The 17,773-nt window shown below is 38.4% G+C and overlaps 1 protein-coding gene across 1 annotated transcript in view; it reads left to right on the plus strand.

The window, feature by feature from the left end:
• The window catches only part of LOC135698742 (uncharacterized), a 98,661-nt gene that overhangs the window by 62,824 nt on the left and 18,064 nt on the right, over window positions 1-17,773 (plus strand). Inside the window, exons 3-6 of the mRNA XM_065218848.1 lie at window positions 347-474; window positions 621-763; window positions 10,372-10,711; window positions 10,926-10,979. Of these exons, the coding sequence (XP_065074920.1) occupies window positions 347-474; window positions 621-763; window positions 10,372-10,711; window positions 10,926-10,979 (665 nt within the window). The remainder of the gene's footprint in view (window positions 1-346; window positions 475-620; window positions 764-10,371; window positions 10,712-10,925; window positions 10,980-17,773) is intronic.

The raw sequence follows: 17,773 nt of genomic DNA on the forward strand, positions 1-17,773 counted from the left end.
TGGTGGCACTGCTCCGGTAACGGATTTTACTACAAACTATGAGAACGACATTGTGTCCCGTTACGATAGCTGTTAATGAGCAAAAATTACCGAAAAGAAGTAGGAAGCTACTGGAAATCGCTGAAAAGTGCCTTTGGGAAGATTATCTGAAATTGAATTTACTTTGGTAATTAGGGTTATGGTAGGAGAGATTCTAGTTAATGAATATTGCCTTATTAAATTTGAGGTGATGTACGGTCCTTTAATTAACATTCTCCTGATTAATTGATTAATGTTCGTAACGTTAATTCTTTTAAAATCTACTGAAACAATAAACACGTCATCGTATTATTTTTTTTCTTTCTAGCTTCAGTATGCCTTATCCTGAGGGAAATCAGAAAGTACAAAACGAACGTAAATCTTCTGGACAACGTGAATCCAGATTCAAGCGGGACCTTAACCTATTTGACGATAATCTGGTGCCGGATCAAGAAGGTAAGTGACCAAATCGCTGCAAGATTTGTCTCACCTGATTCAGGTTCCCCAAAAGAACGTGATAGTTTCTATCGGATAGAACGTCCTGCTTCTATAACCGTGGAATGTTTACGAGTTTAATTTATTCTTTTGGCTTGCACTTTCAGGACCCAATGTGGAATTTTTCAATCCAAAACTTCGCAGTGAACTGGAGAAGAAAGACGCTGATATCATCAAGAAAACTGGTCTGAAAGGAGCTGCACCGGGTGGTGATTCTTGGGTCTGGTTAACAAGCTATTCTCGGATTCCGGTAAGTAATACATAGGTATACAAAAAGCTGGGTTGGTGGACTATTTCTAATCTGTGCATCAACAATACTAAGTATAGAATCAGTGAAAACATCACATAACGTATAACCTCTGTTCATGGAAGTTAGAACTAAGTTAAGAATGGTTGAAAGTTAAGAATTGGGGTGCTAGTGGAATACTTATAACCAGGGTTACTTCCACTCACTTGCTATAAAAAATGTTTTTCGGAATTATTTAATCATGAAATATTACAATGCTAATTCGTACTTGTAAGCAGGCTTGCTTCCACTCACTTGCTATAAAAAACATATGTTTGGAATTTTGAAATCATTAGATGTTATAATGGTAGCTTGTACTTGTTAGATACAAGAAGAGATTGAAAGGCAAGTGTTTGATACATAAAACCTGTCAAATTCGCTTTCAGATAGTCACAATTAGCGATTTTACGACTCGCGACCGCTCACTCTGAGTGAGCGCTCATGAATCATAAAATCGCTTATTGTGACACTCTGAAAGCGAAATTGACAGGTTTCATGTGTCAAACACATACTTTGCAACCTCTGCTTTTAACTTTCAAGTACAAAATATCATAATAACATCTAACGATTTTATAATTCTGAAAAACATTTTTTTATAGCAAGTGAGTGGAAGCAACCCTGCTTGTAAGTTGCAAGAAGAGGTCATGAAGTATATTTTTGACACATAAAATCTGTCAATATTGCTTTCAGTGCATCACAATCAGCGATTTTACGACTCGTGAGCGCTCACTCTGAGTGAACGCTCACGAATCATAAGATCGCTGATTGTGATGCGCTCAAAGCGAAATTGGCAGGTTTTATGAGTCTTACCCATACTTTACACCCTCTTCCTGTTACTTACAAGTGTAACATAGCATTATAACATCTAATGATTGCATAATTCCGAAAAATATTTTTTAATAGCAAGTGAGTGAAAGCAACCCTGCTTGTAAACAGAAAAAAAGCGAGTCTTTACCACTTAATTCCATTAAATAAATTGTCGAAATTGAGTATTCTTTGGCATCTTCTAAGGGAAGATGCATAAATGACGTAGCATTTTAGGGTGACCAGTCATCTTGAAAAATAAACTACAACGGGGAAGGAGAACAACATGAAACGTAAATAAACGTTGAATGTCTGTCTACGTTTGCTGAAGCACCAATTTTGGACCCCCTTGCCCTTGTAGCGTATTTTTCTACATGGCTGGTAACCCTAAAATGTCACGTCATTTTTGCATTTTCCTTAATGCAAAAGATTATCCGTAATGTTAATCTTCTTCTCTTTATATTGGATCGACTGAGAATGGAATGGCCTAAAAAGGAAAGTGAGAGAATGAGACTATTAGCGAATTCGTTTATTATTCAGTTCCAACCTGGATCGGGTATCAAGATTGGGTCTGCTTGTTTTCTGACAAACGTCAGTTTGCTCGTTTGTTTTTAAAACCTAGCTCAGGTTGAGGTTCACACTGACAAAAAGTTCGGTTTCGCACTGGGTTGGAACTGGTGTTAACCCCGATAATAAACGAATTCGCTATATGAGTGTGTAGGTAAGTGAATTATACGCCAGAGCGTGAGAAGATGATGGGTGAGAAGTGAGTTAGCAAATTAATGCAAAAAAAAACTTCCCAGGAAATGCATGGGGTATTCAACTAGTATAATAAGTATAACTAGCATTATGATGGCTACCAAACTTTTGGATTTTTTTCTATTAAAGAGTGATTTAAATTGATCTTCTTATTTTTATCTTAATTGGAGTGCAAAGTGTGTGGTGATGCTGTGAATAAGCACGCTTCTCGGCAACGGGACAGGCGTGCTCTGTTACAGCATCGCCACGCACTTTGCTCCCTTTGTGTTCTGACAGTTTTTTTTCCCTCTGTTCGGGACCTATCACCTATTGTAGTATATACCGTGTCCTTGGTTTAGTGCATGTCGTATTACTCCATCACTATTGAAAAATGATGAAGTATTCGATTTTTTACAGTTGTCATTCTTGCATTTATCGCAAGGATCCGACTCTAATTGAAAGGTCCTATTGATTAGTATATAACTCGTAGATTAAAGATGGATTCTTCAGTGGTGTTGAGTACTTGGCACTGATGAAGTCTGCAAGTAGTAGACGAAATACGCGTATCTGTCAAAAGATAAGCAATTATAACGGAATTAAAAGGAAATATACCAACCCACTCAAAGCTCTTCATAAAGGGATTCCGTTAAGAGGTTCGACAAATTTAAAGGATTAATCATGGCTTCCAAGCTTTCAGAACCTAATAGGTACATATCACTAAAGAAATCCATCGTAGGTTTAAGGAAAGACATAGCATTTCTTAAGAAATGCCGAAAATTAAATCTAACACCTATCAGTCATAAAATTAAGGTTAAGACACCAACTCCCTTAAAAGTAGTTCGTAAGATGGAGTCAGAATTTATAAAAGCAAGCATTCAGAGTCTCTACTCAAAGTTGGAAACAAAGTCGTTGGAATGTTATTCCCTGCATTTGAAATTGGCCAAAGAATTCACAATTGAATTTCCACTGTTTTTGACTAAAGTAAAAGTATTGGAGGACTGCGAGGAAAAAAGGAAAAGAAAGTTACATAACAACAAACTGAGGTCACTACAATACTATTTAAATTACACAACACAACAGAGAGACCAGAAATCACACAGTTCAGTTAACACAGCTGTGGTTCAATCCGTCGAAGGTTTTGTGGTGAATCGCTCGACGCAGCAGTTCTCAGAAGAACAATTGACACTTCTCAACAAGGGATTAGGATATGCGATCTCCTCAAAACCTGACGTGGAAGAGACCATCGTTGACATGGAGACTGCAATCACTCACACACTTCCTATTCAATTACACGAGACTGCCAGGAATATTATTTCAGAGACAATACAAAACGGAAAGGGACATTCACTTAATAAAACCGAAAAAGAGGAAATTCGAATTATCAAAGAACTAAAAACAAAGCCGGTATTCTACACAAAAGCGGACAAAGGTAATGCAGTAGTGATTTTGGACAAAGAGGACTATGACAATCGGATGACGGAAAAAATTACTAATGGCCTATACAGACAGTTGAGGATTGACCCGCTCCCACCTATAGTTAAACATGTGGATAAAACGTTGAAAGAGTGCAAGGCGTTTATTGGCAACAGTACGAATCAATTGAAAGTTTCAAACCCTATTCTACCTAGGATCAAAGGTTTACCAAAGATTCACAAACCAGGAAACGAAATGAGGGAGATTATCTCGGCTGAAGGATCCCCCACTCATAAGCTTGCCAAATGGCTAGTGAAGGAATTTCAAAATATGCCTAAACCCTTTTCCACTCGCTCAGTTAACAGCACACAGGAATTCGCAAGTCAGCTTCAGGCATCAGGAGAGATTCGGGAAGATGAAGTCATGGTTTCATTTGATGTCACAGCACTTTTTCCGAGTGTACCAGTAAATGAAGCCATCAGCCTTTTAGAGGACTGGCTTCTGAAGCAACGTGAGGATTCTACTTGGAAAAACAAAGTTCGGTCATATCTCAAGCTTACTCGTCTTTGTATGGAGGAAAATTATTTCATTTTCAGAGGTAATTTCTACAAACAAACTAAAGGCGCTCCTATGGGCAATCCGCTTTCTCCATTTTTATGTGAATTGTTCATGGCTAACCTAGAAAATACTCTGGAGGATAGGAATTTGTTGCCCAAATGTTGGTATAGGTACGTGGATGACATCTTTAGCATTGTCAAAAGGGAAGATTTATCAAAAACTTTGGAGGCTATAAGCAACGTTCACAAGGACATCAAATTTACTCACGAAGAAGAGAGAGACGGTAAACTCCCCTTCTTAGATCTTCTCATCATCAGGGAAACGTCTTCGTTCAATTTCGAAATCTATAGGAAACCAACAAACACAAAGAGAGTAATACCAAGCACTTCAAACCATTCCCATCAACACAAAATGGCCGCTTTTCACCACATGGTTCACAGGATGCAAACTCTTCCTCTTAGTGATACAGGCAAATCAAAGGAAATAGCTCACATTTTTTAAATCGCTAGACTTAATGGGTATCAAGAAAAAACAATTCAAGCAGTAATCGATAAAAGAACAAGGGATCATTTTAGGCGTATTTCGACAGCTCTTACTCCAGTAACTGAGGGTTTAAAACGGGTAGCGGTGAATTTCGACAAAAACATTACCAAACCATTGATTTCAAAGTTTAGAAGTTTTGGCCTCGGTTTAGTATTCAGCAGTAGGATAAATCAGCTGAAGTCACTGTTAGGATCAACTAAGGATTCAATAAATGTCTTAGGGAAAGCCGGAGTCTACAAAATCTCTTGTCCAGATTGCAATAAAATCTACATTGGTCAGACGAAAAGGACTTTGGAAACAAGGTTTAAGGAACACATCGCAGAGGTAAAAAAGGTTAACAAAGAGATGGATAAAGGGCTTCATTATGAATTTAAATCCAAGGTTGCAGAACATATCGTTAAAAAGGGGCACAATTTGACTAAGGAAAACATTAATATCCTGCGGACTGTATCTTCACCTTGGAAACTAGACGTAGCCGAAAGTCTAGAAATATTTAAACATAATCCATCAACATTGCTTAATAGAGATCAAGGAAACGGATACTCGAGACTCTTTAGCATGCTACCTAAAACAACACATCGTAGCATGCCTCTACCTGTTGGAGACTGAATTTAGGTACCTGTTTAGGTAAATTTTGACATGGCAGTGGATACCTGCTGATTTTTAGTACCTATTGATTAGTATATAACTCGTAGATTAAAGATGGATTCTTCAGTGGTGTTGAGTACTTGGCACTGATGAAGTCTGCAAGTAGTAGACGAAATACGCGTATCTGTCAAAAGATAAGCAATTATAACGGAATTAAAAGGAAATATACCAACCCACTCAAAGCTCTTCATGAAAGGTCCCGCTATTTATACCCTTGGAGTGTTGAAACACCCTCCAAAGGTGCGCCCCTTTGTCAGTCAAAATTGGATTCCTTAGCAACAAAATTAAGGAATGACACCGATAATGACCATGCATCAGAACCTTAATCTTAATCACTTCAAACTAGGGAACAACGAATAGAAGATTAGGAATCACATAGATAGTTAGTCTCATTTTTTCCTTGCTTCAAGATCATCCTCGGTGGACGAAGCCGAGTCTTGTCATTATCAACAAGGCATAAAAAGTAATAAGGACTAAGATGTTTTCCTTGGATTACTGAAAAATCCTGCTCTCCTAGTTTGAAGTAGTCAGGACTAGGAATCAGTGGTAGATCTTACATCCCGTAACGTACCACGAAAAGGTGATCTACCCACGTTACGGGGCTTCTGACAGTTAAGAGAAGAATCTCATTGTAGCCTGGGCACTAGTGGCACCAGTACTTGGTTTTAATATTTTTTCCTTCCAAACAAACAGGCAAGCGAAAAAATGTCGTGACATTTTTTAACTGTTTTGTGCCAACGACAAACCATTTTCGCACAAAGAAGCAGACAAGACCAGTGGCGTGCTCAACATAAATTTCTGTCATGTAGAATATTGCTAATTTCAGGCCAATTACTGCATTTATGTGATGTTTATTGCATAGAATTATAATATATGACTGAATACTACAATCACTCGTAAGCATAGAAGTTATAATTATGCGTAAATAAGAGAGTTGATAGTTTACTCTCACCTCAAAGGACTCGGAAAAAAATCCGTTCCCATATTCGGGAACGAGAGGCGTTAACTATAGTTCACGGTGTACATTTCCTATATAGAGGCTTACGTGACGGACAAGGTTCGATCGGGCTAGGCATTTCTCGCCTCGAAGGAGGGAGAGGCCTAAGCAATCGACAAAGCTGGATCGGGTCAGACAAATGACAAAGCGCACCTCTTACGAGGGAGACACCTAAGCGATAGACCAGGTTCGATCGATTCAGCTATTAACATGGCGCCTGAAATGAAGGGGAGCATGATCTGAGGGAGCAGGGGCCCCAGGGCCAAAAACTAGATCACTAGTGCCGAAATTATGGGGGATGTGGTAATCACGGCAATCTAGTATTCAAGAAATCACAGTAGCCATTGCTTTGTTCGATTCGGTTAAATGTGTTCCAAGAACTTCAATTTGATTTTTGCTGTGACATTTCCTCGTTCTGCAATCAATTGATTCACGGTTTCCCTTAATCCCCTGCTTATTCCACCACCATACGAATAAATGTAACCAAATCAAAGGTCATGACTATCTTCTAATAAAGCTGCCCTCCGGAGTTTGCCAAAGTATGAGCGGTTGGAGTAATTCTCATAATCAGAATTTCAGGCACGAATAAAATTAACTAAATGGGTAATGAATATTCAACAATGTCGGAGAGAACACTCTCGAGATATAATAGAAAGGCAAAGGCGCTGTTCAGTTGTGTCACTCCCCTGTATTTGCCAATCAACCCAAAATGGCAAGCAAGACTGACCTCCCAAGGGACTATAGAAAACAGATTTCACGCTTTCCCGAGTTTTGCCTGTCGTCGCAGCAAAAGCGTCGGCGGCACTGTTCATTTTCATTTCCATCAAAGATTATTCAGGCACTAGGAATGGATGACCTCCTTCTCCTCCTCGTCATCTCGTCTCAACCACTCTTCCATACATTTCACAATGATAAAGCTGGTGGATATTTCCACGGCAATAGTCTTTTTGATGTAAATGAAATTTAATTCACCGGAATTAAACTATCGTTAATTTCAAATAATATACATCGGGACACATTGAAATTATAATTTAAAATAACACAAATTTATCCACGGGGATAACAGTAGTATTAGTTGTGCTTTATTGAAGCTCCTTAACATAAATATTACACGAGCTAAATGGAGGCGAGCGAAACCACCTACACGGCTGTACAAGACAAACAAGTACTGTGTATGGGGGAAATACTGTTTATCCGAAGGATTAATGAAAGCCATAGAAAGGATTCTGTCAGATTAAAGGATGTTTTCTTGGAAGACAGATATTAAGCATTCCGTAAAAGTTAATTTTGAAGCCAACGTCTACCAGTTTACTTAATTCTCCTAATCGAAATCTTCAACGAGCCCCACACGAATCAATATATTGACACGAATGGGTATTATTGACAATAATATTGATGTTGTGAATATAGAAATATTGTCAATACCGTCAATATAGAATGTATTAGCTATACGATTATTGTCAATAAAAGCAATAGTGTAGGGCCCACTCTCGAATAAGTTGAGTTCAATTCATGAGCATTTCTTTACGCTGTTTATCATCGTAACCTTTTCACTTGACCAATAACGTGGGTGGATCACCTTTTTGTGATGGGCTACCGATGTAAAATCTACCACATCGAACTCTGGCCCTAAACTCTTCTTATTGAGGGTTATGATCTAACCTCCCAGAAACTGAGGTTGAAAACAAGAAAAGGTTTGGATCAGGGTTCTGATGCATGGTCAAATATCAATATCATTGCTTGTTTTCGTCACTAAGGACATATATTTTGATTGATGAGAGTTCTCAGAACTTTTCGAATGATACGGTCGATACGGAACATCACAGTCACATAAATTTACACCAAATCTAGCGCTAATTGCGTGTGCGCTATATATCGTAGCAATTAACATGAAAACGATGTATGAAGGGATGTAGTGAAAATATAAACCATTTTTTTTTAATTAACCACTTCATTCGAGCAGTTTAAATGACGTTTACTACCACTCGAACTTCGAAATAAAAGATTATTTTGAGATTTTTTTTTTCTTCTAGAATCACGAGAAAAGTAGCTGACATTTGTGCGTTTCATAATAAAATAGAAATTAGTTGCTCCAGTTTTGAGAAATCGCTGGTAGAAAGTTACGCCAAAACTGCTTGACAAAGTGGTCAATTGGTTATACACCAAAATGATTTGACTTCCGAATTAAATCCTAAGCATAAAATGATTAGCACAGACAGGGAACTCGGTTTACCTTCTAGCAATGAATATGAAACTTTAATGCGAGAGGTATGTACCCACCTACAAACATACACAGATATCTTGTTTTTCAGCCCGCGAGCAAAAGATGTGTATCAGATTTCGCTTCTCAGTAGGATATCTGATGTTTTTATTATCTCCTCAGTCTATGCCCAAATGCACGTGTTGGGAGAAATAATGAGATAATTTGATAACATCCTCCCACCAAACGGTAACGACTTCCAGCCGAGAAGATGAAGCTGGTTACATTTGATAGTACCTTTTGAAGGGAGCCAAGGGACATTGTCGGTGGGGGACCGCTTTTTTCTCAGGCTGTTCGCGTTCACGGATGATTCCTGGAAAAGATTATGGAAATGACGATCCGTAGGAGGAAGCTTTGTTTTTACGAAATCTCTGTTTACTAGAAGGTCTTTTTTCACAATAGCTGGAAGCTGAGAACCAAACATTAAACTGAATGTATGAGTTGAGAAATTTTCCATTTAATGGGTTTATTTTACCGGCTCGATAAAGTTCAATCAAGTTTAGGAAATCAGAACCCAAATTTTTCTGCATGACCACTTTTGTTAGATCGAAATATACATCCTTCTTGCAGTATAGAGCTACCGATAACCAGGTTTCTGGTGCTAACCGCGTAAAAGTCCAAATTATTTCCATTGCTAAAATTAATGCTGTATAGTGCACCTGTTCACCCTATATCCGGTGAGCATACTGGATACTTTGGAAAACTCTCTACAACTGAAACATGAACAACAGTTGGAAAATCAGTGCCCGTGCAGAGAAATCTCGGAAATTTCGCCGTGCATAAAATGAAGTTACGGTTGAACTAAGTTAAACAGGAACAACAACGTCATATCACCATCATCACATTGCATCCAGCGAGAACATTGGCACCATGACCCGAACCGAGCAGTTATGCATTGCTAGATGTTGGTTGAAGGTGCTACGGTATTTTGCACGCTGTCACTACCACCAAACGAAGCGTACGTTTGGCATGGTCTTGCTCTCGACATGGTTATGAGGAGAACTGTATGAAATATAGTACTGGCACTATTTCTGAGGGTGGATGTTTGCTGCAGACTCTGTAACCGGTGCTCTGATGCACTTTGCTGTGGTTCAAACGAGGGGTCTACCAAATTAATACAAATACCATTAAAAGTAATCATTGAACGCTTGACAGTTTGACACTATTGTCAAATGCATCAACATAATTAATTAAAATAAAATTCAATTTGTACAAACCCAAAAGAAAAGCATTACGTACTCGATAGATTCATTGTGAGAAAGCTCAAGCCCAACGCAAAATAAATATCAACAGCTTCCAATTGTCAGTAAATTATTTCCGGTGCATTGATTGCACTGAACAAATATTATTTGAACCAAATCGTCACATCCCTCGCCAATATCCAAACAAACACGACCCAAAGGCATGTAGGTTGCCACTTTGCTTTCCAGTAAAAGCCGGAAATTTTTTGACGAGGCCCAATTTGAGTTGTTGGTTCTGGTTTGGTGACAGGATGTTGTTGCACAGTAAACTATTTAATTGTCATTAAAAGTAATTCCCTAGAGTAAATGTTTGCGCTACGTGATAGGCACAAGTTTAATGGTAGTCTGTTCTTCTTGTTTGTTTTTACAGTTTGACGCAATCACCGGCTTCTGTCGAGCAACGAAGGAATATTGCCCTCCGGGACCACCAGGCCTACCCGGTATTCCAGGCCCGAAAGGAAATCGAGGTGATGTTGGCCTTCCCGGTCCTGCCGGTATCGACGGGCGTGAAGGTAAGCCGGGTCCACGTGGCCCCAAAGGGGAAATCGGATACCCAGGAAACCCAGGACTGGACGGTAGAGATGGTGTTCCGGGCGAGCCGGGATTAGATGGTGTCCCCGGTAGAGCGGGCGCAGATGGTATACCTGGCCGTGATGGAAAGGATGGCACGCCTGGTATTAACGGTCAGAATGGGATAGACGGAAAAAACGGTGAGTGGATGCGGTTAAATGGAAATGGTTATGACGAAACTTTTGCCTCGCTTAGACTGAAACGATTACAACTGGGCTGTCGCCGTGGCCAATTGACGATGCCTGAAGCGCGGTCGGTGGCCGTATTCGTTGAAGTATTGATGGAAAAAGTTTTGCCTTGATTTTTATGATGACGGTAACAATAAGTGGATGTTTTTTTCTGCTTTTTCTTCAGGAACACCTGGACCAATGGGACCAATTGGGCCACCAGGCGTACTCGGACCAAGAGGTAAGTTTATCAATCGTTAAACAGTCTTTAATTAAGTACTCTCTTCAAGTTATATATTATTCAAGTCGGTGAAAGATGGAAAATAAATGAATATATTGCTTGGAGGCAAATTACAATTTAGATTTTATTGTGCAAGTATTAACTGTACACCTGATTTCAGGGTGCCTTCCATTCATTTTGGTTAAAAAAATGTTTTATATGAATCCTGATGAATGTGGGCGTCTTAGTGGAATACCTGATAAAGAGAGAGAGAGAGAGAGAGAATGATTAGTAATTTCCATTTAATTCCACTACCTTACTTACTTATCCTTGACAGATACACGTATTTCGTCTACAATGTGCAGACTTCTTCAGTGTCTTGTACTAATTAGTACAAGACACTGACGAAGTCTGCACATTGTACACGAAATACGCGTATCTATCAAGGATACGCAAATAAGGTAATGGAATTAAATGGAAATTACTAATCCTTCTCTCTCTATGTTTTATATATTATTAGATAAGATATTGTGATAATGTTTTGTTTGTGTAAGCAACAAGAAAACAATGTGAAGTTTGTGTTTGACACATAATACCTGCCAATGTTGCTAAATGAGAGTGGCAATAAGCGATTTTGTCATTTATCTCACCCACTCTTCGCTCTTTACTCTTCGCGAAGTGGCGATCAGAAAATCGCTCATTGTGATTCTGTCAAAGTTAAATTTGCATCTTTACTTGTTACTTAAATATACAAAACATCTTATTATTCCATAATTTCATAAAACATTTTTTTAGTCGAAATGAATGAAAGGCACACCGCTCATACAATCCAATCACAACCTTTCATTCATTTCGACTAAAAAAATGTTTTATGAAATTATGGAAAAATAAGATGTTTTGTATATGTAAGTAACAAGAACCACACCGATTTGGTCCTCCCTTTCCAATACAAACCAGCATAGAGAAAAATAATCAAAAATATTGAAGCAATTAAAAAATCTTAATATTAAGAAATCTACTTCAAATATCCTTGGGCAATCGATATAATTAGTTCAGCATTAAAAAAAACATTCCTAATTGCTTTAAATAGAACACATTTAACTAAAAAGCACTAGATCACAAGTTTTCCAATTGTTATAATGTTTGACAGGGCTCCATGCTACTTACTAACAAAAACAATACTATAATATCGCTACCTGTGTGGCAACCGAGTTGAAAAAGCACTGCTTACTTCAACAGTTTGTTTTAAAGAAGTCATTAGATTCAAACTGCAGTGACCTTTTTTGCAAAATTAATACAGAAATCAACTTTAATTTCACCAATTTTTAACTCGGGGGATGATTTAAACAAGATTTCTCTGTTGTTAACACTCAGGGATGGATTATTGAGATTTATTTTTCCAATACTCTATTGGTGGTGGATTGGATTTTTCGGACCAGTTTCTGGCTTGGCTGTCACCATACGACCACCAGGATTGGTTAACTGATCTAGCTTATGGTTACTCGTACTCCAGCCGGCATCTACGAGAGGTAGAGTTACTGGACAAGTAGCTAAGGATCACTAATTGAGGTGGAAGTACCGCATAGTACCAACCCAAGTGACATTTTAAGTTTTAAAGGGTGATACGGTCAAAATTTGGTCAAGGGAAAACGCGTGTAAATCGGTGAAATCGTTTATTTAAAAAATCAAATTAAATTTCTTGTTCAAGTTCAATTAGTATAAAATTCAGGAAAAATATTCAGTTAGGCTTCCGCTTTTCCAAATCCGAATTGCCGGGCCTTACGCTTGACCCCTGCCATCAGATTTTGTACAGCCACCTTGTCCACCTTCTTCGCCGCAGAAAGCCAGTTTGCCTTGAACTGCTGCTCGCCCTTAGCAGTTTTTTTGGTCTTCTTTAGGTTCCGCTTGACAATAGCCCAGTATTTCTCAATTGGGCGGAGCTCTGGCGTGTTGGGAGGGTTCTTGTCCTTGGGAACCACCTGCACGTTGTTGGCGGCGTACCACTCCATGGCCTTTTTACCGTAATGGCAAGATGCCAAATCCGGCCAAAACAGTACGGAACAACCGTGTTTCTTCAGGAAAGGCAGCAGACGTTTATTCAAACACTCTTTCACGTAAATTTCTTGGTTGATAGTCCCGGAAGCTATGAAAATGCTGCTTTTCAAGCCACAGGTACAGATGGCTTGCCAAACCAGATATTTCTTTGCGAACTTTGACAGTTTCATGTGCTTGAAAACATCTGCTACCTTTCCCCTTACTTTTGCCGTATAAAACTCCTGTCCCGGAAGCTGCTTGTAGTCGGCTTTGACGTAGGTTTCGTCGTCCATTACCACGCAGTCAAACTTCGTCAGCATCGTCGTGTACAGCCTCCGGGATCGCGCTTTGGCTGTCGTATTTTGTTTATCATCGCGATTTGGAGTCACTACCTTCTTGTAAGTCGATAGTCCGGCTCGTTTTTTGGCTCGATGCACGGTTGTAGACGATACACCCAGCTTATTTGCGGCATCTCGGAGAGAGAGGTTAGGGTTTCGCTTGAAACTACCGGCAACTCTCTTTGTCGTCTCAGCGGCTTCCGGTTTTCGATTTCCCCCCGATCCAGACTTCCTGGCTGTCGACAAACGTTCCCCAAACACTTTAATTACATTTGTAACGGTTGATTTGGCAACTTTTAGCGATTTTGCCAACTTTGCGTGCGAGTAGCTCGGATTTTCGCGATGCGCGAGCAAAATTTTGATACGCTGCTCTTCTTGCTTGGACGGCATTTTGACAACTGAAGAGTGAATTCCAAAATCAAAATAGGAGCAACATTCTACACACACACACCTTCAAAATGAGGGGTGTTCAGGTTTTTTAAATGCAAAATTGAAAGAAATACGTCAAGTTGATATTGACCAAATTTTGACCGTATCACCCTTTATAATATGTGTGTGTGGCAAACGAGTTGAAAAAGCACTGCTTACTTCAACAGTTTGTTTTAAAGAAATCATTAAATTAAAACTGCAGTGACCTTTTTTTGCAAAATTAATACAGAAATCAACTTTAATTTCACCAAGTTCTCGGGAGATGATTTCAACAAGATTTCTCTGTTGTAAACACTGTGAGACGGATTATTGAGATTGATTTTTCCAATACTTTAATGGTGGATTGGATTTTTCAGGCTAGTTTCTGGCTTGGCTGTCACCATACGATCAATGTCCCACCAGGATTGGTTAACCGATCTAACTTATGGTTACTCGTACTCCAACCGGCATCTACGGGAGGTAAGGGTAGGAGTTACTGGACAAGGGGAAGGACCACTAATTGAGGTGGAAGTACCGCATAGTACCAACCCAAGTGACATTTTATTTTTAATGAAATACTACAAAGCCACCATAAAACAACATTCATAAAACCCTGGTGAAGGCTGCTTTAGCATTGATGCATCCACCAAAACCTTATTAAGACAATCATGTGTTTTTTTCAATCTTTATTTAAGAGATTTTTAACCAAAGGCTAGTTTATCTCTTGACTATCAAATGTCTAGTTGGCCCACCCTGGAGAAGGTCCTGAAAGGTGTATTCTCGAAGCTCTTCAAGAATGTTATATGAACGCATTGAGAACCATTTAAATACCATATTTAAGCTACAATTAAAGCTATTTGGCAACAAAAAAAATCCATTTTTCGAGCCATTTTCCCTAGCTACTTACTAAATCCTCTAGAAAAACATCAATCAATATTGAAGATTTGTATAGATTTGTATAGATTTTTCTCCTTTAGCTTACTTAAATCTTTGGTTTTTATTAGTTAGGTAGGTTCCGATTCAACACATTGTAGTTTCATTTTTATACCTATGATCTTGACTTTTTTACCTAGGGGATGAGTACTTAAGGGGGTTAGATTTTGATAAGTTCTTTAGTGGGAATGACACTGATGAAGACTGCACATTGTAGCCGAAATACGTATCTGTCATGGATACCAAAATTAATTAAGTGGAATTAAATGGAAGATAAACCCTTTTGCTGTTTTATCAATCAATATAAAAAAGGAATTATGAATACCATCTGATCTTATCATCATAATTAAAATAGAAATTGATCGTATAAAAATCCTGATGAATTTCCAAAATTAATAAATTAGTTTCTCTCAACGTACGGTCCACGAGCTACCGACCGGTGGGTCACTTCAGATCAATCAAATCTAACAGATTATTGTGCAAAACCCAAATTTTCTTTATTAAAGATATTTTTAGCCATAGGCTAGTTCATCTCTTAGGGCAATCATCAAAAGCCCGCTGCTCTAAAATATAAATTGCCACTCCCCAACCTCCCAACGTTTACATCTAAATTAGACTTAGAAAGCTTTCGATCAACAACTTTGTCTAAAAGAACATTATGCTGAAGCTAGACGTAAAGTTCCAAAAGGGATGTAATGATCCCAAGAGCTACTTTTAAATCGATTACGTCATCGACTAATGTTTTTGTCACTATGCAATCCAAATAATACGTAAACTTTACAAAATATATTTGCACAATTGCACCACGAAATAGCTCCTATTGACCTACAACTCAAATTCCTTTCCTTTATCCGTATAGCAGTACCACTAGGCAAATGCATTCATCATTCACGCATCCATAGCCTAAAGTGATTGCTTGGTGCTCTTCTCACATTCCTGCCAAGCTGTCATTTCCGGTCGGTATCCAACCGAGTCCATATAACTCGACACCCAAAGCAGCTGTCAGTCGGATCGACAACTTGGCGGAAGTCAATTATGCATCAATCTTTTACCAACCATTATAATGGCTTTTGCTCGTTCTACTACAATGCAGTAGCAGGACGTGGATTTCAATAATGCCCAATCATTCGCCATCGATTACGGGAGAGATTATCGAAAAAATAAATGATCCCGACCTCGAACGATGCTTCTCGTCGTGCAATATTGATGAGCTACCCATTTTCTTGCACTGGTAGATATCAACATCATCCCTCCACTTTACGAGCTACGGGATGTGATGGATTATGATCTTAGTGTAACAAGTCTGCCTTTTTTTTTTTCTCGAGGACTCTCGAAAAAAGGAAATGTGTCATAAGTAAAAAGACAACTAGCTTCTAGATATCATCTGATCTTTTTCAAGCAGAAAAACACAAAATGGATTGAATGAAAACCAAACAAAAGTGGGGTAGATAAAAGCTGTCGTTTAGAATACCCAAGGGACACTTCAGAGCTGGGTCCACTTTGATAACGAGGCAAAACATAGAAAAGTGCCATTCTTGTTGGTTTTGGAAGATTTGTGGCCTTTTCCACCTTATTGTTGTGCTGCTGGATTTAAGATAAAGAAAAAGGTGACCTCAATGCACCTTAAAGTTACTACTGAGATATATCGAATTTCTCTTACTTCAACTTCCCACGTAACAAAGTAAAGAGCACATTTCGTGCAATAATATTAAAAAAGATTGATGCAAAACACATCTTTTGCGTTGGCATGAATGTTACCACCTTTCCCTTTGAAATAGAGCATTTCAACCCTAGATTAGATTACAAAGGCTTTGCATGATATTACATTCAGCAAACGAGCAAATTTACTCTTCCTTTAGGGAAAAACAAACTTGTTGTGTGTAACATCCGCTTACTCCAACTGAAAATCGTAAGAATACGACACACGAAAATGGTAAGGCACTTTGCGTATATCTATGCAAAGAATCCTTTTTAGTATGCTCATCTTCTATGGCGGTGTCTCGTTGTTTTATGTTTGTTTTTAATTTATATTCTTGCTTTAGACTCATACAGCAATTTGTTTATGATCGAGTTAATATGTTTAATAATAGTGTAGTAACATTTATGTTTGAAGAGTAAAATCAAAAATTCAATTAATGAATCATGGTAAGCGGTCAATTTTCATCCCATCACTATTTACAGACAGCTAGCCTTATTTTTGTAAATACTATAAATCATCCAAAATTAAAATGTTTTCGGTAATTGAGGCTTTGTAAATATTTTTAAATTACAGGCGGCAATTTCACAAAATTTGTTTAAGCATATTCATAATAACTACACGCAAAACAAATTCCTCTTACATCCAATATAAGGTTGGATTTATTACATCATCTGCATTCATACAACAAATATAACGGCAGTTCTTGCCGGAATAATAATCTAGCATACAAATTACAAAATTATATTAGGAACCTTCCGGTGACCGCATTACAGAATCTATGCATGTCGCGAAACATTGCAAATTCTGTACAAATCTGTGATAGAATCTCACATCTTCCGGTTGGGTGTAGCTATCAATACAAATATTTTCCATTATGCAATAATCATGCCTTCTAACTAATTTTTACTTAAGGGGCCAAACATAGCTGATGAAACTAGCATACAAGTTATTCGTTATTATTATTATTATTATTATTTTCTCATCGTAAAACCTCAGCAACCATTCCATTTTAAGTACAGTAACCAGCTCCTTGGATCTCTTCGATACTAACAAATAAATTCAAACAAGTCGACAATACTTGTTCCGAGAACACACCTTCAGCAAGGTTGTTATTATATCCGTCGATTGCTTTATTCGTTGAAGATTTGTTTTTCATTTCCCGACAGTTCCCGATTGTTTGGTTCAAAGATACCCCGGTTCATCCAACCACCATATCCATTCCAAAGGAAGATTGATTGCTTTTGCTGCTACACGCAAGCTTGGCAGGTTGAGAGAAATCCAGAAAGCTGGTTAACGTCAGGCAGCTTCATACAAAAAGATGTGATGTGTGTGTGGGTTTGTGTTTGTATGTGGAAGAGTGTAGTGTAGGAAGGCATTTTTTGGAGGGAGCAGTTAAGAACGTG

This window comes from Ochlerotatus camptorhynchus, unplaced genomic scaffold (assembly GCF_037179485.1).
Source record: "Ochlerotatus camptorhynchus isolate MF236.1 unplaced genomic scaffold, CSIRO-AGI_Acam_v1.1 ptg000094l, whole genome shotgun sequence".
Lineage (NCBI taxonomy): Eukaryota > Metazoa > Arthropoda > Insecta > Diptera > Culicidae > Ochlerotatus > Ochlerotatus camptorhynchus.